A 25,349-nucleotide genomic window follows, 5' to 3' on the forward strand; every position below is an offset into this window, starting at 1 on the left:
AAAAATGTTTTACTCACCATTTGCAAGAGCAATAATACAAAAACTAATTACCCACTCAGAAGATCATACCAGTGGTCATCAACAGCCATATTCGGCATAAACCATGATATAATTCAAGTGGACTCCCAATGGCACACAGTCAATGCTGAATATAGCTGATAACCATCAAGATGTCTTCTGAGATGTACATTTAATCAACATATTCATTTTCTGAAAGTATACTAAGACTAAATTTAATAAATTCTAACACTTACTTTATGTCAAATTTATTTAAACTTCAAAATTTGAAAATGTAGGAATTTCAACAAAAAAATTGGGGCTTTTTTAGGATTCTAAAGCTCAAATAAGGGCTGTTGTAGAAAAATAAGGAAAATAAGGGCCCGCTTGAAAGCCTGCAAAAGTCATATACAACTTGATTGTTACATGCAGACACTAGACCCTGGTTACTAGGGTTTTCAGATATGGATTTCAGTTTGGGAAAGGGAGAATATATGTTTTACAAACATTTGATTTCCAATCAGAGAAATGCTAGCTAGGACACGTAAGTTACGTCTGTTGTATAACATCAAACTAAGAAATTATTTGTCAAATCAGGCACATTAAAGTTATCCAGAGGTCTCTCTAGATTCTTAGATCTGTGATTGCAATAACTTTTAACTGAAGACATAAAGATGTCAATGGAGTTTATTGAAAATCAAGAATTCTTTTCCTCCTCAAAATACAGAGAATAATTTGAGTTGCATAAAGAAATATCATGTACATTTTCTATCATCTCTACTGAGTTAGCGTATTCTCCTTTTTCAATATTCTGTGGTCCTCATGTTGTCCACACTTTTTAACTCTGAGCCGTAGTGCATGACAAAATGTTGTAAAAGAGGAAATGCGGGCATTCACATGTCTCGTTTTTGATGGCGAGTCAGATTGAATTTTTTTATTTGGGAGGTGGGTGGGTTTCTTTTCATCAGTTTAACTGTAAGAGATTTTGTTGTAGGATTCTGAGGAAGAGAAAGGCCCCAAGAAGAAGAAAGCAACAAGAAGAAGAAAGCAAGAATTGTGGAAAGTGACAGTGAAGAGGAGGGCGGAGCTGAGGAGGAGGAAGGCGGGGCCCACAGTGAGGGCTCCAATAAAGACAGTGATGTGGAAGATGATTGACAAGTCATGAGTCTGGAAAGAACTTTTATGTGACTTTGTCAAGTCTGACTTTGTGAAAGGTTTGATTCAGTGATGTTTAAAACTTTCAAGTGACTGTGTCAAGTCTGACTTGTTAAGGTTTGATTCAGTGATGTTCAAAACTTTCAAGTGACTGTGTCAAGTCTGACTTGTGAAAGGTTTGATTCAGTTATAGTGACTTATTGATATTCAAAACTTTCAAGTGATTATGTCAAGGCTTGACGTGTGAAAAATAGCGACATGTTTGTGTTCAAATCTTTTAAAGTGACCGTTTCAAATCTGACTTGAGGTGGGAATAGGATTACATATTATTGAACAACATTGTGGTTTGGAAGATCCAGTGATGTCATATTTTGCCCTTCGAGGGCCAATTTGAATGCCATTGGTCTTTGATACCATCGCTGTCAAATCTCATCATAACCTTCATTTAGAGTCTCGCACACAATTTTAGTATGAAAGAAGTACCGACACATCATGCCATCTTCTGTAGACATTTATTGAAATTGGCAATATGTTTTTGTGATGCAATTGTTCATGTACCATATACATGTAATATAGATAACTTCATGTGTCATTCATCAGGCTATTAATAAAATGTCTGAACATCAAACTTAAGTTTCTCATATTTAGTCAAACAGGAAGAGATAAAATGCAATGGACCAGACCAGGATTTGAACCTGGGCCCCCTGAATCTCTAGTCAAGTGTTCTACCAACTGAACTTTCTGGCCACTGGCAATCGAGAATTTCTGACTGCCATATTCTTCCCTCCTAAAATTGTCTTGAAGACATCAACCCAGGATCTTTATCCCCTGGCAAGCATTTTCACCTGTCAGTTCCAGGGGCTGGTCTACGGCACTAAATGTAACAGGAAGGGAGAAAGTGCAACGGCCCAGAATGGGATTCGAACACACACACACACCCCCCCCCCCCCCTGAATTTCCAGTCATATGCTCTACTGACTGAGCTATCTGGCCACCGGTGATCAAACTTTTCTGACTGTCCGAAACCTATAGACAAATTTTTCCTGCAAGTCTCCTTACATCCCTGTAAAGCCCCAGATTTTGACACAGGTAATACCGTTACCACGGTTACCTAAGGAAAGCATTCCAAATACAAACACTACTTTTAACAATAATTCACTTTAATATCAACAAATAATCATTTCAAGTCATTCATAGTAAAAACCAAACTTCCATGACAAAATATTGTTTCCTGTATAGCAGAATTAAAAGTATCTATATTCCAAGTTCAAACAGTTCCACATCATTCATAACACTATATACATACATGTATATTCTACATACGCCATAAATATTATTCATTATAATGAATTGAACAAGAATTTGTTACCTACTTTCACGACATGTAAATAATGTACACGAGTTATAAAGTCCTGGACATTTTTTTTTGGCACACTCAGAATAATGGATGTACATGTTTTGTCCATGCAATAAAAGTTCACAAGAAATGTATGGTTATAATGGGCATAGAAACTATGATGAAAATGTCATCTCAAGGTTTCTGAGAGATTTTTCATTTTAAATTCCAACATCGTGTAAGAAAGGACGCCTTAGCCTGGAGATACTTCATGTGAATTACAAAGAATGGAAAATTAACTCCTTAACAAATTATCATGGACATTAGATAAAAACGCTAAAATATATACCTCCATTAATTCACCTGGTCAAATACATATATAGTCATAAACTCTTTCCTTACAATAGCAGAAAAGTATACATGTACATCTTATGCAGGTTGTGGCAATTTTTTAAAAAGCAGACTACAAGCACTTCTGAAACCTTTTTGTCAGCTTCTACTTGAAATGTTCATTATTTAATGTTAATTAAAATTTCAAATTGATAAAAAAAAACCCACCACAAGCAGGTCTTGATATTAAATCTACCATACGTACATTCATCCCAAGGTAACTGAATAATGATATCAAAACAGCACAATTTAGTAAACTTTTAAAATTGCATATTTAAAAGAATTGATGGACTTTTTCTGGACTATTTTGATTCATTGGAAACTTGCTTTGACTGGAGTTACTCAAAATTCAAGAACTCCTCGGGATCTTTATACACACGATATCCACACCATTTCTGATAACATTGATGATGTCATCAGAAATCAGAAAATTGCCTTTAAGGCAAGCAAAAAAGAAAAAAAAGAGCATTAAACAATGAAATGAATATAATTTAAAAGTACACAACATTTCCTTGAAAACTCCAGAATTAAAAATTGCCTGACACATCAACCTATTATGTAGGTGGGGCCACTGACATCCAAACAACCAAACTAATCATGCTAATGATGCTTAGATGGGCACAGTCATCCTGTGATAAGAGGTAGCTGAGAACTGACTAGATGAAGACGGGAATAAGTCTAGTAGCAGACAGAGACAAAATGTTCTCCAGGAGAAAAATAAACCATGACCATAGCAAGAAATGTAGTTCATAAAAAATATTGCTGCATGAACAACACTAAAGATGGGGTGGGGTGGGGGGGGGGGGGGGAGGTTGTGTACAAAGTTGTATATATAAATTAAATGTAATTTCTACAATTTTACCCATTCTCTAAGACTACAGTGTGGAAATACACATGAAACATATATATGTACTAAAATACAATAGGCATTATACATATGTAGTACAATGTACAATATACAGCATGAGAGCAACCAGAAAGTATCTGAGTGTGACAAAAATGTTAAAGAACTTCAAGCACCTAGAAAAAATATACCCGTAATTGTGGAATTCTGTCATTGCATTGAATATTTTCCCCGTCTCCTCTTAATGAAAATGAGCGCAAGGAACTTCTGGAATTTAAAACTGGAAGACCTGCTCTGAATCGTGATAAAACAGTGAAAAATGAGGACAACCCAGGAATATTTGCATTTTTAAAATTAGACATGCATTTTGCATTTGTGTTCCTGATGCAATTAGCATGATAAAATATCGCAAATTTTACAGCCATTGTCAACCAATAATGCTGTCTAAGTCAAGACCCAGTCTAACTAGATGTTACATTTTAACACGGTGCCATACCGCCGTTTTGTGATATAAGCCTAACCCAATGTTAGCCCAGCAGCACTTTGCGTAGTTTTGCATTGGCGACTTCCTCTTCGTCTGTTTCTGTATCGCTACTGCTGTGATACACTGCTGGGGATGTTCGACACTGCGGAGAGCACAGGTACTGCAACAGAGGCACTCGATACTTCCCACAAAAGTCTACAAACTTCACATGCTCTATTCTCGATGAGAAATACACACCTACAAGATATAAATTCACAAACCCTGGGGTTATTGTACTCAAGGAAAAATGTTATTTGATAACATTCTAAAACAAAATTTCTTTGTGTTAATAAACATGATAAATTAGTTGCTGTGTATCATGGCATTCAATGACAATTTAGCCTATTAGCATAACAAAGCAAGCATGACTAGAGAAAGAGTTCAATGAACTTATGAGCACGTTTTCTATAAATGATCCACTGAGGCTGCCCTTGAACAATAACAACGACCATTTGTGTAAACTTAAAACACTTTATAGACAAAGACCTCCAGCAGCCATCAAGTGAATATCGGGACAGACACAGAACATTTCCAGTGTTTACCTTTGCATTTGGGGTTGACACATCTTTGAGCAGACTCGAGATATTTCCGTAAATTCTTTGGGAGATCATCTTTAGAGTACTTGACTTTTTCTATTTTGACCACTCTCCCGGAGAGTTCCAGTAGTGTTGGGGGCTCGTAAGTCATATCTTGTACAAATTTATTCACAAGAGGGTTGTTTCTAAGACTAAGTTCTGACAGGTTAAGTCGCACGATCTCTGGTGGGAGGGTGGAGATTTGGTTGTTATGGAGACTTAGGGACTGTAATTTTCGGAGGTGGATTAGCGTTGGAGGAATACTCTGTATGTGATTATCACACAGAATCAGCGCGGCTAGCATGTAGAGCTGTCCAATCTCTGCCGGGACCTCCGTCAGTCTATTGCCACCAAGGTACAAGACCTCCACTCTGAAAACAAAAAGAATGTTATAAACTTAACCACAAAGTGCACTAAATGACAAGCTTGTGTACTTCATTCAACCCTAAGTGTACTTTGTAAAATGATTCTGTCAATGTTGATGACAAACGTGATCTGTCACAGGTGCAAGTGATAGCCATTTTGTCTACCAGGTAAATCACGTACCTTTTTAAATTCTTTATTGAGTTTGGCATTTCTGATATACAATTTCCACCCAGGTAAAGATATTTAAGATTTGAAAGTTCTGTAAACTGAGCAGGAAAGGTTTCCAGGGCATTTCCACTGAAGTTTACCACCTCTAAAGATGACAGCAGTCCAAAATCCTTAGGAATGGATGAACAGGTTAATCCATTCCTTTTAACTACCAGTGTCTTTAAGTTCCTAAGGCTGGTCAGTTCTTTAGGTAAATGTGTCAGGTGGTTATTGCTGAGATCTAAAGACAGTAGGTTCACAAACACAGAAATAGAAGAGGGAAGCAGCAAAATTTGATTGTGGTCGAGTTTGAGGGCACGGATCTCTCTGGCGCGGGGGATCAGGTGGTCTGGGATGGTGGAGAGCTCGCTATAGCTGACATCCTCAGCGTTCCTGCTGTTGAATTCACTATCGGAGGACGAATCACTATAATACTCAGCCATTGCTTATCAGTTTAACCACACGTGACAAGATGCATGCGGCACGAATGTGTAGCCTTAAAATCAGTCTCACACTAGCTATTTCTCCACTCCATTTTCAATATTTCCGCTTGCCACAACGTTCCTTCTGCACTGTACCATTATGAAAGATCGAGTGATGGTCAAAGAACTGTTGTTTACTATACGACCCATTTCACAAGACAAACTGGGGCAATTCACTTTGATTGGTTAGATGATCAGGCAGTTCTTGCATGAACAGATGGGGGCGTTTCTAAAGAGGAAAAAAAAAAAAAACGCATTTGGAACTCTTCGCCCTTAATACGGAAAAGAGCAAAGGAGCTCCGAATCCGATTATTAAAGGCTTAATTTGTATTTTTCTTTTCAGATAATCACTGTTGAAAACATTTGCATTTGCTAAATTTCCAGATACTTTATTTCTCAATCGATATAAATAACTCCCGAGATCGCCTAGTCAATAAACAATATTATAAATTACAGAATCCTTAAGGCTAAACTTAGAAAATCAAACGGAATAAGACATTTTCTATCAAAACAAATGATTTCATTAGCTATTCTTTACTTGTAGTTGGAAAAAAAAAAAAAAAAAAAAAAAATGACGCGATACCTTATATTACTTCGAATCATTCCTAGAACAACCTAACTAAAACATAGAAAGGTGTAAACATGTCAGAAAGTAAACAGAACGAAGACCAAAAGTCATCAAAGGCGGAATCTGAAGTGGATGAAGAGCTAGATGATTTGCTAGAAAGTTTGTACAATATTTTCCTCTACAATAGCTGATCTGAAATTGTAATTGTGTGTTGTTGCAATCCACCATGCGTAGATTAAATATTTCAGACAGAGGAAATTCAAGTGAGCGCGACATTCCCACGCGTACTTTATCTGTTATTTATCTGCTGATAGATTGATGATAGCATGCTAGTCATGTACAGATACGTTTACAAGATATTGCTTAATTACAGAAACGAAGTAAAATTAATGGTATATATATATATTGATTATCATTTCCTAAGAACTTAAAAAATTATAGCATGTCAAAGGGGAAAAAAAAAAAAAAAAAAGCTAGTCCGGATCTGGTTTTAGTCTTTACAAAAGGCTCACACATAATCGTTCTAGATTGTCACCTAAGGCTGAGTAAATGTAAATGATTGTTTTTCAATGCCTTCAGTATGTGAACTTAGATGTCAACCTTTAACAGATCTCTTACAATGATGTGCTAGCTTGGTGCATGCATTGTTCACACATTTTGAGCTCTATGCTATTTCATATTTTTGTAATGGTCGGCATCAAATGTGAAAGTGTCAATGTTGATCAAGAATGTGAAGTATTCTTGTATGGCATGCTCCCCCCCCCCCCCCCCCCCCCTCAACTTTGTATAGCTTTATCCTTGGATGAATGAGCTCAATTGTACATGTTGTACAAGAGCGGAACGAGAATTTGGAAAGATTTCACTTGGATGTGTCTATGTCAAAGTCTCTTTGATCAATCTGCAGCTGAACACTGCAATTTCTTTACTTACATACCTCGTTATTATAGCTTTATGTGCAATTGCATGGCTCTTTGAATCAGGCTAATCCATACCTTTCTACAGATATAGAATCAGATGCAACCATTTTCTGAACATGATGAATTATGAATAACATGTCAATTTCTTGTCATAGTGAGGCATGTAGTGTTTGTTTTGTTTGTTGATTTGTTTTATATCCTTTCGAGAATTTTTCACTGATATCGAGACATCACCAGCAATATACCATTTTGGAGGTAAATTGTAACAGATTATTTCATGCATACTTTGGTATGTGCACTGAGGCTACATACTGCACTGAAAGCAAATAAAGGGCACTGTGATTAATGGCCCATTCGAAATTTTTCGCTTGTGTAAAGATTTAACCAGCTTTGGGTGAAGTGCCACAAATTATGATCAATGCATGTGTAACAGGAAGGGAGAATATGCAACGGACCAGACCGGGATTCGAACCCGGACCCCCTGAATTCTCTAGTCAGGTGCTCTACCAACTGAGCTAACTGGCCACTGGCGATCGAACCCGGCTGACCGCTACATTTGACTGTAGCAGTGGTGGGTGTGTCTTTATTGTGCCATTGTTTACTCTGACAAGGGACCTCCGTTTTTTAGGTCGTATCCACCCCCGCCACCCCTCGACTTTCACTTCTAATGCCAGACTCAGTCAATACTTACGTTAAATTTCTTAGATTTGGTGCTGGAATTGAGAATTAAACCTGGGCCTCCAAGTTATGAAGTGAGGGCCCCGTGAACCACTACCATGACGGGTGGTGTGTTTTAGTATATTCATGATTATAATGAATAAATGAACCTTCACCTTCTGGCTGTGAAGTTCTTACTACTAGGATACCAGAACTGGTGATGTTGTGTATTCATCAATATGATGACTACATGTCACGGGGTGTATGGGTAGCGTAGTGGTGAACACCTTGCTCTCACCACTACAAACTGAGCTTGCGTGATTCCCGTGATTGGCAGTGGTTGTATGCGAGAGGGTAGGGTAATCATCCACTTGGACACGTGGATTTTATCCTGGTACTCCAGTGTCCTCACACAAAATGACCCATATATCTGATGGAGTTGAAATATCAATATCTGGGGACGTTATCAATATCTGATGGTGTTAAGTAATATCTGGATCGAATCGCTTTGTACTAATAAGAACCACCGAGAGAATTACCGAGGCTTTTATATATTTTGTAAATGTTTAGTAATGTATCATAAAATGCTGTATTGTAATGTTACAGGTGCCTTAAAAGACTTTGATAAACCTCAAGGTGCAGAAAGTTCACCACAGAAACATGCTAAAGTAGGTCTTTTTTATTCTAAAGTTTACAAATGTAACAATGAATTTTGTTTTGTCTGTTTCCGAGAGATTTTTAATGTCTTACAAATGCAATACGTGAGAACCTTTAAATTTGTAATGAAACGTGGTTGGTTACAATTGATGTATTTAGTATAATACCAAACTCCTGGCTTAGGTTCATCTATATAACATGTATAATGTGCAATTAAATTGACCCTATAACAGATAAAACATTCATAAATATGCATTATAACATGCATTGCTATCAGTCACAATGGAATAATTTAACATTAAGAGCTTTATCCCTTAATCTAGACATATTCACATTATGCCAACATCTCACAATACCTCATTATGAGCACTTTGCAACTAATAGATTTCATAATATGCAAATGGACAATGTATTCCATTACCTTTCTATGAGACAGAGCCCAGTGAATAAACTCCTGTATATCATATATCTACTGGATGTTCCAGAAATGAATCTGTTAATAAAAAATACATAATCTTAGGGCCATATCTCTTTAATCAATGTAAAACTATTCAATTACTCAACTTGTTTGACTTTAAAATATATTACAAGATTTTACTTTTATTGGATAGTTTGAACTTGCACCTTTTCTTTCAAAGTGAAATTTATCATAGTAACAGACAGGTTGATAAGGAATCTAATACCTAATACTTACTGACCAGTCTATACTGAGGTCTAAAATCTCAGAGCTATGTCTTAGTCAACTCTTCTAAAATCTCAGAGCTATGTCTTAGTCAACGCTTTTAAAATCTCAGAGCTATGTCTTAGTCAACTCTTCTAAAATCTCAAAGCTGTCTTAGTGAACTCTTCTAAAATCTCAGAGCTGTCTTAGTCAACTCTTCTAAAATCTCAGAGCTATGTCTTAGTCAACTCTTATAAAATCTCAGAGCTATGTCTTAGTCAACTCTTATAAAATCTCAGAGCTATGTCTTAGTCAACTCTTCTAAAATCTCAGAGCTGACTTAGTCAACTCATCTAAAATCTCAGAGCTATGTCTTAATCAACTCTTCTTAAATCTCAGAGCTATGTCTTAGTCAACTCTTATAAAATCTCAGAGCTATGTCTTAGTCAACTCTTATAAATCTCAGAGCTATGTCTTAGTCAACTCTTATAAAATCTCAGAGCTATGTCTTAGTCAACTCTTATATTAAATCTCAGAGCTATGTCTTTGTCAATTCTTTGAAAATCTCAGGTAGAATGACCTGAATACCACTCGCAAGAAATGAAAATCAAATAGAAGGTCTTTTAACTTGACCACATGACCATTAAGTTTATGGGGTGGGTGTATAAGGTAAAGCATGTGTATATTTTAATTGTATTTTTATTAAAAATATTTATGATATACATTGTATATCAATTAAAATAAAAATACACAACATTAATTAAAGATGCTCTGAAGTAGTTTGAGCCATACTTTACAGTCATGTATCTTAACCTATCATACTCTCCACTTGCTAAAACAAATTGCTTGGTTTATTGTTTCATTGTTTATAAACCATTAAGGTGAAATAACACACCAGAGAAATCTGATGTGGATTAACTACAATAATATTTTGAAATTGAATAATTTCAAATTTACCATATTTACCATAGTTTGTAACAAGTGGCCTTAAAACTGTAGAATTCAAGGCCATACAAATGAAATATCCCTATATCATTAATCTATATCATATTGCTGTTACCAAACAGTTTCATTGTTGCTATTCATCTGTAATTATGCAAACATGTAACCAAACATCGATATGACCTTGACCATGTACCTATAAAGAGAAGGCTTATAAAGGCAATGCCTGTTGTCAAATCCATTTATGTGTATACATAATAGAATATTGTTTAGATTAAAATTGAAATACCCTCAGACATTTATTTTACACATATCATTTTTACACTTTTGTAATTTGTTATAAGTATGAAGGTTTAGTAGTAAAAAATGACAGCATGATCGTGTATGTTCTACACAGGAAGTATAGAAAAAAAATACATGTAGCACAGAAACACAAGGTGGTTAAAAACAGGATACGAGATGTTGCATGTAATGCTGTATAAGACAGTAATATTAACATCTTCATCAGCAGGCGCCCCCTAGTGGTGACAAGGAGGACCCTATGTCAGACATGTTTGCTGAGGAGTTTTCCGATGAAATGGCCAAACAGTTTCAAGAGAGAATGAAAAACCTAATGGGAGAGGATCCAAAACTTGTGGAGAAGATCGAAAAATTGACAGAGGCAGCTGGAGCATCCGGTAACTATGGCATCACAGTGTTGATAATACTGTGATGAAAATTTCATCTAGATTTATCTCTAAACTTTAATTGTTGGAGATCTTTTATATCCATCAGATATTTATGGTACACTGACTGTCATAGATTGTTAATAAATTGATAACAAAGCTTTTTATCGACATTGATACAGTACCCACAACGTTATTCTTGACATGATAAACGATAGAACACGATACACGCACGATAGGGTAGGATACACGCACGATACAATAGGATACACGATAAACCTGATAAACGCAAAACCTGATAAACGATCTTCACGATAGACCTGATAAATGCAAAACACGATAAACGATCATCATGATAAACGGAAAACCTGATAGAAATGTTGTAAATTTAGAAGCAATTTAGACAGAACGAAATATTGATACCTACAACATAATTACATTATGTTGATAATAATATTGAAGGATTTCAATATTCATTATACACCTAAAACGTATAATTTCTTTAATACATGGTTGTACTTTTTAAAAAAATATTTTTAATTCAATTTTGTTACACCATCACAGCTAAAATCAGAAAACTAAACTATATACGGTTTTTAATTCATTATTTGATATCTATATGAATTTTCTCAGCCAATGATTCTAAAACTTATATTGTCACCTAATGTTTAATGTATAAATTACACAGGGAATTAACTAAATGTAATATAATGTAGTGATATCATGCTTCAGTAGCTCTCTTATTCTAATATCTATTATCTTGAATGTGAAATAAAATTTTAAACAAGTAATATTTTGTGTGTAGCGAGGAGGGGGTTATTTTGCATCAAGCTCCAAGTTCACCAGTCATTCAACAATTATTACAATTATTTTCATCTTGAATGCTTTCAAAAAAATCCACTGTACTACACCATATCTTCATACGTTAGATATTTCTACACTATGAGTGATAATTGATAGCCATAAGTAATTGGAATATGTCTATTTGAATGAATAAACTATGGGGAAAGAAATAAACATAACCTTTTTTTTTTTTTTTTTTATTAAATTCGCAATTTTGAAACTCTTAAAAAATGTTGTGTTTAGTATGTAAAAAATTCAAATGATCATCAAAACCGGCATAAAGTTCCAGTATCTACCTGTACGACTATTGATACATGGTACAAGTGTACATGTACAAGTAAAAAAAACCCAACAATGACAGCTGAGTCTTGCCCAGTTGAGCAGACTTTTGGGAGATGCAACACCCTTTTAAAACTTAATCTTCTAATTGTGTGAAATACAATGTCCCAGAGACTGTTTGCTGTCAAAACACGGTGATACACAAAATCAGATATCAGGACGCGCACAAGTTTAGTAGTTGGTATATAAATAGAATACAGGTGGAAAAAATAGGAAGAAAAAGAGCCTTTATTAAAATATATGTAATAATCAATATAATTTACTGATTTTTCCTTTCAAATTGGAGCTTCCTATTTCTCTGTTAGTGTTAATTACAAAATTTATAATTGTTTCTAGGCAAGCAAATGTTTATGAACTTCAGATGAAGTAATTTTCAGATTTATTATCCTCGGTTTGCTCGGCAAACCACTGCCTACTTTCCAGACTACTTAGAATGAAATTGTGATAAATTTTCACTCTCTCTGGACAGACAAATAGCTCTTCTTCTGCCTCAAAATCGACAGCTTTATGTTCTCCTTCAAATATAATGTATTTCCTCGATTCCTAAAAATAGCTTCTTTAACAAAATGAATAAAGCTTTCGAAAAGTATCGTACTTTTTCATTAGATTTAATATACGATCCCAATAGTTTCTGAAGCTACACGATAAACGATTTTGACGATAAACGGAAAACCTGAAACATGCAAAACACGATAGACCTGATAAACACAAAACACGATAGAAAACAGAAAACCTGATAAACGCAAAACACGATAGAAAACAGAAAACCTGATAAACGCAAAACACGATACGATAGGATACACACACAATGGAACACGATAGGAATGTCAAGAATAACGTTACGGGTACTGTAACAAAATTTTCTGTCAACATTGATAACTTTTTCTCAATAAATCATATTATTTGTTGAAATTTTAAATTCCTACAGATAGAAATTGTTGTCATTTTGTCTTGAAGAATCACAAAGTTCTCAGGAGGAATTTGCCAAAACTCTTGCCAGCACGATAGAAAGTATGACAGAAAATCTAGATGGATTGAAGGTTATACATTAATCAATTCAGTTAATCAGATAACAATAGCATTTTATTCATTTTAAAAAAGAGTTTTGAAATTTTTGCTAGGCCCCTTTGAAGAAGAGGGTCATTTTGCTTTGCGCTTGTCGATTGGTTGGTCAGCAGTTCAGATGTTATCTGACCAATAGAGAACCATTTACTTGATATCCGTCAATTCTGATCATAGGCTGCTGTTAACTAGTAGATATTTGGTCATAGTAGGCTCTCGACTACATGTAGAGATAATCTAATGATTGTCCATCTGATGACCAGGGAACTCTGTACTCTGATGATCATCAAAACATCAGAAGCAGATTAATCTGGACTAACAGACGACCCCGATATCTATTTTCTGGTCAGAAGGTCATAGTTCAGGATGCTTTCTGTTGTACAGTTAGAGTACTCTCTATAAGATAGTGAACGGACTTCAGAGGCGGGTTGATAATGACTAGGAGATGACCCCATATTTATTTTCTGGTCCAGAGGTCATACATGTAGCTCATTAAGCTTTCTGCTGTGCAGTTTGACCTTTTATCTTAAGATCATCAAAGTTCATCATGAGTCACAGTAGATGACCTTGATCTTCAAGTGGAGGGAGGAGACTTGTAGCCTGTAACCAGAGAACCATTCAGTTTTCCGATAGACGTCAGCTTTCTGATGTTTTACACAGCCTGTGTTGCACAAATCTCGGTGAATTTTACAAAAAGATTATAAATGTATGTCCAGGGGCCTGTGTTTCCCACTCTTAATTTTGTATTCCTTATAGGAGAATGATCACTGTTTGTTATCTTCACCTTTGCATTATAAGAATTCCCTGTTTGATGAATATTTCAACTCATTCCCAGAGAGTGCTTCTGTTTAATGCCTGCTACCATTCCTGTTAGTATTATTTATAAAATGTGTTTTAGATTTACCGTACATATATGAAATTTGGCACCATGAACTGAAGCTACACTAGATAAGAAGCTGTCAGTTAAAGGGTTTCTTTGTTTGACAGGATGACATGAGTGATGAAGATTTAATGAAAGCCTTCACTAGTATGGGGATGGAAGAGGAGGGGGAGGGGTTCATGCCCATGATGCAGGGAATGATGAAGACACTGCTGTCCAAGGAAGTTTTATATCCTTCTCTAAAAGAGCTCTCACAAAAGGTGGGTAACTCTCCTCACGTACTGTACGTGTAGGTATTTTAGTGGGATTCAAATTTTGAAACGAGAGTGCTGATTTATGGTGGTGCTAATGTATGAAAATCTCTATAAACCATTCTCAAACACAGAACAAGAGCTAAATCACGACTATGTCAAAATAAGACAGAAGACCCAAGGACAGCAACTAAGCACACCTATAATATTTGTCTCCTATAATTATCTTTGTACTATTTGTCTCCTATAATTTTCTTTGTACTATTTGTCTCCTATAATTATCTTTGTCCTATTTGTCTCCTATAATTATCTTTGTACTATTTGTCTCCTATAATTATCTTTGTACACCTACAGTATTTGTCTCCTATAATTATCTTTGTACTATTTGTCTCCTATAATTATCTTTGTACTATTTGTCTCCTATAATTATCTTTGTACTATTTGTCTCCTATAATTATCTTTGTCCTATTTGTCTCCTATAATTATCTTTGTACTATTTGTCTCCTATAATTATCTTTGTACACCTACAGTATTTGTCTCCTATAATTATCTTTGTACTATTTGTCTCCTATAATTATCTTTGTACTATTTGTCTCCTATAATTATCTTTGTACTATTTGTCTCCTATACTTATCTTTGTACACCTACAGTATTTGTCCCCTATAATTATCTTTGTACACCTACAGTATTTGTCCCCTATAATTATCTTTGTACACCTACAGTATTTGTCTCCTATAATTATCTTTGTACACCTGCAGTATTTGTCTCCTATAATTATCTTTGTACACCTGCAGTATTTGTCCCCTATAATTATCTTTGTACACCTACAGTATTTGTCTCCTATAATTATCTTTGTACTATTTGTCCCCTATAATTATCTTTATACACCTACAGTATTTGTCTCCTATAATTATCTTTGTACTATTTGTCCCCTATAATTATCTTTGTACACCTACAGTATTTGTCTCCTATAATTATCTTTATACACCTACAGTATTTGTCTCCTATAATTATCTTTGTACTATTTGTCTCCTATAATTATCTTTATACACCTACAGTATTTGTCTCCTATAATTATCTTTGTACTATTTGTCTCCTATAATTATCTTTGTACGCCTACAGTATTTGTCCCCTATAATTATCTTTATACACCTACAGTATTTGTCTCCTATAATTATCTTTATACACCTACAGTATTTGTCCCCTATAATTATCTTTGTACACCTACAGTATTTGTCTCCTATAATTATCTTTATACACCTACAGTATTTGTCTCCTATAATTATCTTTATACACCTACAGTATTTGTCTCCTATAATTATCTTTGTACTATTTGTCCCCTATAATTATCTTTATACACCTACAGTATTTGTCTCCTATAATTATCTTTGTACTATTTGTCCCCTATAATTATCTTTGTACACCTACAGTATTTGTCCCCTATAATTATCTTTGTACACCTACAGTATTTGTCTCCTATAATTATCTTTGTACACCTACAGTATTTGTCTCCTATAATTATCTTTGTACACCTACAGTATTTGTCTCCTATAATTATCTTTGTACTATTTGTCTCCTATAATTATCTTTGTACTATTTGTCTCCTATAATTATCTTTGTACACCTACAGTATTTGTCCCCTATAATTATCTTTGTACACCTACAGTATTTGTCTCCAATAATTATCTTTGTACACCTACAGTATTTGTCCCCTATAATTATCTTTGTACACCTACAGTATTTGTCTCCTATAATTATCTTTGTACACCTACAATATTTGTCTCCTATAATTATCTTTGTACTATTTGTCCCCTATAATTATCTTTATACACCTACAGTATTTGTCTCCTATAATTATCTTTGTACTATTTGTCCCCTATAATTATCTTTGTACGCCTACAGTATTTGTCTCCTATAATTATCTTTGTACACCTACAGTATTTGTCTCCTATAATTATCTTTGTACGCCTACAGTATTTGTCCCCTATAATTATCTTTGTACACCTACAGTTTTTGTCTCCTATAATTATCTTTGTACTATTTGTCCCCTATAATTATCTTTGTACACCTACAATATTGTCTCCTATAATTATCTTTGTACTATTTGTCTCCTATAATTATCTTTGTACGCCTACAGTATTTGTCTCCTATAATTATCTTTGTACTATTTGTCTCCTATAATTATCTTTGTACACCTACAGTATTTGTCCCCTATAATTATCTTTGTACACCTACAGTATTTGTCTCCTATAATTATCTTTGTACTATTTGTCTCCTATAATTATCTTTGTACTATTTGTCTCCTATAATTATCTTTGTACTATTTGTCTCCTATAATTATCTTTGTACACCTACAGTATTTGTCTCCTATAATTATCTTTGTACTATTTGTCTCCTATAATTATCTTTGTACACCTACAGTATTTGTCCCCTATAATTATCTTTATACACCTACAGTATTTGTCTCCTATAATTATCTTTGTACTATTTGTCTCCTATAATTATCTTTGTACACCTACAGTATTTGTCTCCTATAATTATCTTTGTACTATTTGTCTCCTATAATTATCTTTGTACACCTACAGTATTTGTCCCCTATAATTATCTTTGTACACCTACAGTATTTGTCTCCTATAATTATCTTTGTACTATTTGTCTCCTATAATTATCTTTGTACTATTTGTCCCCTATAATTATCTTTATACACCTACAGTATTTGTCTCCTATAATTATCTTTGTACTATTTGTCTCCTATAATTATCTTTATACACCTACAGTATTTGTCTCCTATAATTATCTTTGTACTATTTGTCTCCTATAATTATCTTTGTACTATTTGTCTCCTATAATTATCTTTGTCCTATTTGTCTCCTATAATTATCTTTGTACTATTTGTCTCCTATAATTATCTTTGTACACCTACAGTATTTGTCTCCTATAATTATCTTTGTACTATTTGTCCCCTATAATTATCTTTATACACCTACAGTATTTGTCTCCTATAATTATCTTTGTACTATTTGTCTCCTATAATTATCTTTGTACACCTACAGTATTTGTCTCCTATAATTATCTTTGTACACCTACAGTATTTGTCTCCTATAATTATCTTTGTACTATTTGTCTCCTATAATTATCTTTGTACTATTTGTCTCCTATAATTATCTTTGTACTATTTGTCCCCTATAATTATCTTTGTACACCTACAGTATTTGTCTCCTATAATTATCTTTGTACTATTTGTCTCCTATAATTATCTTTGTACACCTACAGTATTTGTCCCCTATAATTATCTTTGTACACCTACAGTATTTGTCTCCTATAATTATCTTTGTACTATTTGTCCCCTATAATTATCTTTGTACACCTACAGTATTTGTCCCCTATAATTATCTTTGTACACCTACAGTATTTGTCCCCTATAATTATCTTTGTACACCTACAGTATTTGTCCCCTATAATTATCTTTGTACACCTACAGTATTTGTCCCCTATAATTATCTTTGTACACCTACAGTATTTGTCTCCTATAATTATCTTTGTACTATTTGTCTCCTATAATTATCTTTGTACACCTACAGTATTTGTCCCCTATAATTATCTTTGTACACCTACAGTATTTGTCTCCTATAATTATCTTTGTACGCCTACAGTATTTGTCCCCTATAATTATCTTTGTACGCCTACAGTATTTGTCTCCTATAATTATCTTTGTACTATTTGTCCCCTATAATTATCTTTGTACACCTACAGTATTTGTCCCCTATAATTATCTTTGTACACCTACAGTATTTGTCCCCTATAATTATCTTTGTACACCTACAGTATTTGTCCCCTATAATTATCTTTGTACACCTACAGTTTTTGTCTCCTATAATTATCTTTGTACTATTTGTCCCCTATAATTATCTTTATACACCTACAGTATTTGTCTCCTATAATTATCTTTGTACTATTTGTCTCCTATAATTATCTTTGTACGCCTACAGTATTTGTCCCCTATAATTATCTTTATACACCTACAGTATTTGTCTCCTATAATTATCTTTGTACTATTTGTCTCCCATAATTATATTTGTACACCTACAATATTTGTCTCCTATAATTATATTTGTATACCTACAATATTTGTCTCCTATAATCTTTCTTTTCTGTAGTTGCTACCAGGGTTTTCATATTGATGTTAAAAAAAACCCAAACTCCTGAGATCAAATCACAACCTACACATGGTCGCAAATTACGTGACTTTGGCCTGAGCTATTGTCCCAGAAAAATGACGACAACAATCAACTCAAGGGAAAATTCAAACGAATAAGTAACACCTATATGAATAATGAATTGTCATCTAACTTATATCAACATTTGAAGGATTTTCTCAGAAACAAATCTATACTAAAATGGTAGTTCTACGTGTAATAGATGCAGAGAACATTGACAGTTTTTTGGCGGTTGGAAAGTTTTTGACTGAAAACCAAAAACGGTGTCAAAGTTCTCTGCTTCTATCGCATGTAGAATTACTATTTTAGTATAGATTTGCCTCAAATGTTGATATAAGTTATGTGACAATTCGCTATTGAAAAGAGTGTTTCATATTCGTTTGAATTTTCCATTGTGTTGACTTTTGTCGTCATTTTTCCGGGTAATAGGTCATGCAGTCACATGATTTGCCACCATGACTACAAGGGAATCATTAGATTTTATAGGGACTCAGTTTTTATGGATTTCTTTGGATTTCTAATGTCCTATGAATTTCAAGCCACAACGAAATACACAATTTTCATAGTCACTGTGTTGTTTTAATTCATAGAAACCATACCCATGAATTTTCATTCCATTGAAATGGTAAAATATAGACAATCCATAAAAATGGAGCCTCATGACTTCACAGTAACTTCAGTACACTTTAATCTAACATAACCAACCTTTTTAACATTTTGCTCACTATTTGATAAATAAGCTCTAATTGAGGAAATGTTGTGATGATTTTCAACAATTTACCAGAACCTTAGAATAGGGATTTCTGTGCTATGCATGTATATGAGATTTGATAAAAACTTGGGTTTACTGTGTATTATAATTGGGGAGGTGCACTTCCTCGTGTTTTTGTTTTTAGTACTTTTAGTAGTACTTTGATTTCTTTATAGTATCCAAAGTGGATAGATGAAAACAAGGAGAAAGTGAAGACCGAGCAGATGGATAAATACAGGGAACATGATAGGATAGTCCGGGAAATCTGTGAAGAGTTCGAGAAGGAACAGGCGTCGGATACAGAAGACGTCAAAAAGCTGCGATTTGAAAGGATTGTCGACCTAATGCAACAGGTACAACAGAGTTACTCCTCTTGTTTTCTAAATAACAACTCAAGGCAAGAATTCTAATTCCTCATATTACATGTCTTTATTTTGAAGATGTAAAGATTACTGAGTTTCAGATAGATTGAAATATGATAAATGGAAAGAAGTTTTACTTTAGAGCCAAAAATAAATACAAGTAATATCATACTGGAGTCTTTATATAATGCAGCAAAACTAATTTTTTCTTATACAGATGCAAAATATGGGACAACCTCCGAAAGAGATTGTTGGGGACATGGTAGGTTTTTATAAAATTATGAAATAAGGTTAAAGGACTTATTACAACTTATTGTGAATTATCTATTATATATAATGAATTGGTGATTATGACGAATTACTGATTATTGTGAATTATATTTTGCAGTGAAGTGAATGAAATACTGCTTATAATGAATTATACTTCACAGTGAAGTTAATGAAATACTGCCTATAGTGAATTATACTTCACAGTGAAGTTAATGAAATACTGCCTATAGTGAATTATACTTCACAGTGAAGTTAATGAAATACTGCCTATAGTGAATTATAGTTTACAGTGAAGTTAATGAAATACTGCTTATAGTGAATTATACTTCACAGTGAAGTTAATGAAATACTGCCTGTAGTGAATTATAGTTTACAGTGAAGTTAATGAAATACTGCCTATAGTGAATTATAGTTTACAGTGAAGTTAATGAAATACTGCCTATAGTGAATTATACTTGACAGTGAAGTTAATGAAATACTGCTTATAGTGAATTATACTTGACAGTGAAGTTAATGAAATACTGCTTATAGTGAATTATACTTGACAGTGAAGTTAATGAAATACTGCCTATAGTGAATTATACTTGACAGTGAAGTTAATGAAATACTGCCTGTAGTGAATTATACTTGACAGTGAAGTTAATGAAATACTGCCTGTAGTGAATTATACCTCACAGTGAAGTTAATGAAATACTGCTTATAGTGAATTATACTTCACAGTGAAGTTAATGAAATACTGCCTGTAGTGAATTATACTTGACAGTGAAGTTAATGAAATACTGCCTATAGTGAATTATACTTGACAGTGAAGTTAATGAAATACTGCCTATAGTGAATTATACTTCACAGTGAAGTTAATGAAATACTGCCTATAGTGAATTATACTTGAAAGTGAAGTTAATGAAATACTGCCTATAGTGAATTATACTTGACAGTGAAGTTAATGAAATACTGCTTATAGTGAATTATACTTCACAGTGAAGTTAATGAAATACTGCTTATAGTGAATTATAGTTTACAGTGAAGTTAATGAAATACTGCCTATAGTGAATTATACTTCACAGTGAAGTTAATGAAATACTGCCTATAGTGAATTATACTTGACAGTGAAGTTAATGAAATACTGCCTATAGTGAATTATACTTGACAGTGAAGTTAATGAAATACTGCCTATAGTGAATTATAGTTCACAGTGAAGTTAATGAAATACTGCCTATAGTGAATTATAGTTTACAGTGAAGTTAATGAAATACTGCCTATAGTGAATTATAGTTTACAGTGAAGTTAATGAAATACTGCTTATAATGAATTATACTTCACAGTGAAGTTAATGAAATACTGCCTATAGTGAATTATACCTCACAGTGAAGTTAATGAAATACTGCCTATAGTGAATTATAGTTTACAGTGAAGTTAATGAAATACTGCCTATAGTGAATTATACTTGACAGTGAAGTTAATGAAATACTGCCTATAGTGAATTATACTTCACAGTGAAGTTAATGAAATACTGCCTATAGTGAATTATAGTTTACAGTGAAGTTAATGAAATACTGCTTATAATGAATTATACTTCACAGTGAAGTCAATGAAATACTGCCTATAGTGAATTATACTTCACAGTGAAGTTAATGAAATACTGCCTATAGTGAATTATACTTCACAGTGAAGTTAAGGAAATACTGCTTATAGTGAATTATACCTCACAGTGAAGTTAATGAAATACTGCCTATAGTGAATTATAGTTTACAGTGAAGTTAATGAAATACTGCCTATAGTGAATTATACTTCACAGTGAAGTTAATGAAATACTGCCTATAGTGAATTATACTTGACAGTGAAGTTAATGAAATACTGCCTATAGTGAATTATACTTGACAGTGAAGTTAATGAAATACTGCCTATAGTGAATTATAGTTCACAGTGAAGTTAATGAAATACTGCCTATAGTGAATTATACTTCACAGTGAAGTTAATGAAATACTGCCTATAGTGAATTATAGTTTACAGTGAAGTTAATGAAATACTGCTTATAATGAATTATACTTCACAGTGAAGTTAATGAAATACTGCCTATAGTGAATTATACCTCACAGTGAAGTTAATGAAATACTGCCTATAGTGAATTATAGTTTACAGTGAAGTTAATGAAATACTGCCTATAGTGAATTATACTTGACAGTGAAGTTAATGAAATACTGCCTATAGTGAATTATACTTCACAGTGAAGTTAATGAAATACTGCCTATAGTGAATTATACTTGACAGTGAAGTTAATGAAATACTGCCTATAGTGAATTATAGTTTACAGTGAAGTTAATGAAATACTGCTTATAATGAATTATACTTCACAGTGAAGTCAATGAAATACTGCCTATAGTGAATTATACTTCACAGTGAAGTTAAGGAAATACTGCTTATAGTGAATTATACCTCACAGTGAAGTTAATGAAATACTGCCTATAGTGAATTATAGTTTACAGTGAAGTTAATGAAATACTGCCTATAGTGAATTATAGTTTACAGTGAAGTTAATGAAATACTGCCTATAGTGAATTATACTTCACAGTGAAGTTAAGGAAATACTGCTTATAGTGAATTATACCTCACAGTGAAGTTAATGAAATACTGCCTATAGTGAATTATAGTTTACAGTGAAGTTAATGAAATACTGCCTATAGTGAATTATAGTTTACAGTGAAGTTAATGAAATACTGCCTATAGTGAATTATAGTTCACAGTGAAGTTAATGAAATACTGCCTATAGTGAATTATAGTTTACAGTGAAGTTAATGAAATACTGCTTATAGTGAATTATACTTGACAGTGAAGTTAATGAAATACTGCCTATAGTGAATTATAGTTTACAGTGAAGTACTGCTGACAGTGAATTATAGTTTACAGTGAAGTACTGCTGACAGTCAATTACTGTAATTTTGATAAATTACTTGTTATAATGAATTACTGATTATTATGATTGATTGTATATTGTTTAACGTCCCTCTCGAGAATTTTTCACTCATATGGAGACGTCACCACTGCCGGTGAAGCGTTGCAAAATTTAGACCTATGCTCGGTGCTTAAGGCCATTGAGCAGGGAGGGATCTTTATCATGCCACACCTGTTGTGACACGGGGCCTCGGTTTTTCTTTATTTTTATAAGTTCATCATAAGTGTTTTCATTACTGGAAGCAGCAATGACACCATTTCCTAGACACCTGCATATCATGTGCATTTTAGTGAACTAGTCACAGAGTGCATCAGTGAATAATTATTGCTATTTCGGCATTAAACATACAAAAAGCTGTTTGAATAGAATGATGGAATTAATCAGAAATTCTGATGGTTTAAAACTAATATCCTGCCTTATTTTTTCAGGCACCAGGTCTAGAATTCGATGAGAATGGAATGCCGAAGATGCCGAATGGCTGCCCAATGATGTAACTGTGATACTGACATTTTTTTAATGTTTAACCAGAAAATGTGATTCATAGTAATTAGAAATTTGACTATTGCGAGTCTATTGTATGTTCTGTGTGATATTCTGAGATCCTGGATGTGTTGGGGTAACTTAAGTAGCAAGAGTGCAATATCAGTCCGAGTGACATGAGTGAGGATAAAGGGAGTTCGAGAGAGAGAGAGAGGGTGTATACGCGACGTTTTTTGTTTTGGTTACTTCCCTTGGTTTTGTTTTCTTGTTTAGTTTTCTTAGTTTTGATAACTAACTCCAAATCATTTTCATTAAGTGTTTGCCCAATCTTATTTTATGATGATTGCCACATGTAGCCCGCAAATACACATGATATATACATCGTATTAAGAATTATTTTTTTCATTCTATCATCGAATAAAATATAAAAATATCATATCGTCGATGTTTTGTCATGAAAGGAACTGTATGAGTTGCATTGAAAACATCACATTGATCAAGTTCAGGCAGTTGGGGGGTTTATATTGATTCACTGATTGTATATTGTTTAACGTCCCACTGCAGGGCTGCAAAATTTAGGCCTATGTTCGGCGCTTACAGCCTTTGAGCAGGGCTCATCTTTATCGGGCTACACCTACTGTGACACTGGGCCTCAGGTTTTGCTGTCTCATTCGAAAAACCACCCCATTTAGTTGCCTCTTACGACAAGGTAAGGGTACTGAGGACCTTTTGTAACCTGGTTCCTCACAGGATGTAAAGTGGCGGTAACTAACAAGGCGTGCAAAGCTAGAAGATATAAATATGGTGGTCAGACGTGTTCAGTTGCTCGTGCCAGATTTATCTCAGTTGGTAGAACACCTGACTAAAGGTTCAGGAGGCCTGGTTTCAAACCTTGGTTTGGTCCATTGCATTTTCTCTCTTCTAATCTCTGGAACTTACAGGTGGAATTTCCTGCGCGGGATTTATGTATTTAAAGTATAAAAATAGAAGGAGGGAGGAATGTGGAGGTCAGACAGGTTTGATCGTCGGTGGCCCGATAGCTCGGTAGAGCACCTGGCCAGAGATTCATGTTACAATATAAAGGAAGGCCATATCAATCCCTACTGGTCATATTTAGATCTACAGGTACTGAGAAGAAAGTAGAATTCTTTAAGGGAGGAGACGATCTTGGAGATAGAAGGCAATGAGAAGTCAACTTTCCATATTTGTGGAGCAATATTGCAGTATCATCTGTATGGTATTTATGTCTCTCAATTGATTCAATATGCGAGAGCATGTTCTAAGTACGATCAATTTTTAGATTGAGACAGGGCACTGACAAATAAGTTGATGTTACAGGGGGTCAACAGTCTTGTTTAAATTCAGCATTTCGCAAACCCTATGCTCGCTAAATATGCAAGCTCTGTAATGGATCAAATACAGTTTGACTGTTTCATACTAATTGCTAGGCCGTTCGTTACATATTGAATTTACCAAGGATTACTCCGTTACCTGACCACGATATAGGGCTCACGGCGGATGTGTGAGATTGATCGATGTTCGTTTTTTTCATTTGGTCATTGAGAAAGAAATATGTGACGAGAGAAGCTTGTTGGGATATTTAAAGGAACTATTTGTATCCAGACATTAACTATTTGTGGGAAAATACAAAAAGATCTAATAAAATTGCTATACATCATTCAGGAACAGATTGCCAATTGAAGATAAGATGTGTACGACTCGTAAAGGAATATGGTGAAGACAATGAAGAGTGATCAATCTCATAACTGCTATAAGCAATACAAAATTAAACGTTGGACAGGTGTTTAGGAGGAGTAAGCATCCCCTGTCGACCGGTCACATCCGCCGGGAGCCCTATATCTTGATCAGGTAAACGGAACAACCCCCAATCAAAACCAATGTGCAAAGAACGGCCTAACAATTGGCATGAAACACCACTGCAGATACATTTTCACTCATTTAAAGAGGCCCTCAGCTTATTAAGGTTAAGCGCGACGAATTC

The 25,349-nt window shown here is 34.1% G+C and overlaps 3 protein-coding genes across 4 annotated transcripts in view; 2 read left to right on the forward strand and 1 right to left on the reverse strand.

Moving 5' to 3' along the window:
- The window catches only part of LOC125678904 (RNA polymerase-associated protein LEO1-like), a 21,847-nt gene extending 20,067 nt beyond the window's left edge, over nucleotides 1–1,780 (forward strand). Inside the window, 2 exon segments of the mRNA XM_048917696.2 lie at nucleotides 992–1,015; nucleotides 1,018–1,780. Coding sequence (XP_048773653.2) covers nucleotides 992–1,015; nucleotides 1,018–1,152 — 159 coding nt within the window. The 3' untranslated portion in view covers nucleotides 1,153–1,780.
- A 514-nt stretch (nucleotides 1,781–2,294) lies between these two features.
- Nucleotides 2,295–5,836, reverse strand: LOC125678905 (leucine-rich repeat-containing protein 58-like). Its single transcript, XM_048917697.2, has 3 exons — nucleotides 5,367–5,836; nucleotides 4,788–5,191; nucleotides 2,295–4,443 (listed from the first exon to the last, which is right to left on the reverse strand). The coding sequence occupies exons 1-3, from the start codon at nucleotides 5,834–5,836 to the stop codon at nucleotides 4,250–4,252; spliced, it is 1,068 nt and encodes a 355-aa protein (XP_048773654.2). The 3' UTR covers nucleotides 2,295–4,249.
- A 284-nt stretch (nucleotides 5,837–6,120) lies between these two features.
- Nucleotides 6,121–23,783, forward strand: LOC125678906 (peroxisomal biogenesis factor 19-like). 2 transcript variants are annotated; one of them, XM_048917698.2, is made up of 8 exons: nucleotides 6,121–6,602; nucleotides 8,624–8,685; nucleotides 10,786–10,954; nucleotides 13,082–13,164; nucleotides 14,174–14,326; nucleotides 19,462–19,638; nucleotides 19,865–19,909; nucleotides 23,296–23,783. In XM_048917698.2, exons 1-8 carry the CDS (start codon nucleotides 6,518–6,520, stop codon nucleotides 23,359–23,361), a joined length of 840 nt encoding a protein of 279 aa, XP_048773655.1. In that variant the 5' UTR covers nucleotides 6,121–6,517; the 3' UTR covers nucleotides 23,362–23,783. The 2 variants fall into 2 exon arrangements, with proteins under 2 accessions (XP_048773655.1, XP_048773656.1); XM_048917699.2 differs by having other exon boundaries at nucleotides 10,789–10,954.
- The last annotated feature ends 1,566 nt before the right edge of the window (nucleotides 23,784–25,349 follow it).

Source organism: Ostrea edulis, chromosome 2, assembly GCF_947568905.1.
Source record: "Ostrea edulis chromosome 2, xbOstEdul1.1, whole genome shotgun sequence".
NCBI classification, from domain to species: Eukaryota; Metazoa; Mollusca; class Bivalvia; order Ostreida; family Ostreidae; genus Ostrea; species Ostrea edulis.

What these genes read in the sequence shown, in the direction of transcription:
- LOC125678905 (XM_048917697.2), bottom strand. Translation starts at nt 5,836, where the DNA reads ATGGCTGAGTATTATAGTGATTCGTCCTCCGATAGTGAATTCAACAGC. An exon ending in TCAATAAAGAATTTAAAAAG is followed by an intron (nt 5,192 to 5,366) that starts GTACGTGATTTA and finishes TTTTGTTTTCAG; the next exon opens with AGTGGAGGTCTTGTACCTTG. An exon ending in TGTCAACCCCAAATGCAAAG is followed by an intron (nt 4,444 to 4,787) that starts GTAAACACTGGA and finishes TATATCTTGTAG; the next exon opens with GTGTGTATTTCTCATCGAGA.
- LOC125678906 (XM_048917698.2), top strand. Translation starts at nt 6,518, where the DNA reads ATGTCAGAAAGTAAACAGAACGAAGACCAAAAGTCATCAAAGGCGGAA. An exon ending in GCTAGATGATTTGCTAGAAA is followed by an intron (nt 6,603 to 8,623) that starts GTTTGTACAATA and finishes GTAATGTTACAG; the next exon opens with GTGCCTTAAAAGACTTTGAT. An exon ending in TAAAAGAGCTCTCACAAAAG is followed by an intron (nt 14,327 to 19,461) that starts GTGGGTAACTCT and finishes ATTTCTTTATAG; the next exon opens with TATCCAAAGTGGATAGATGA.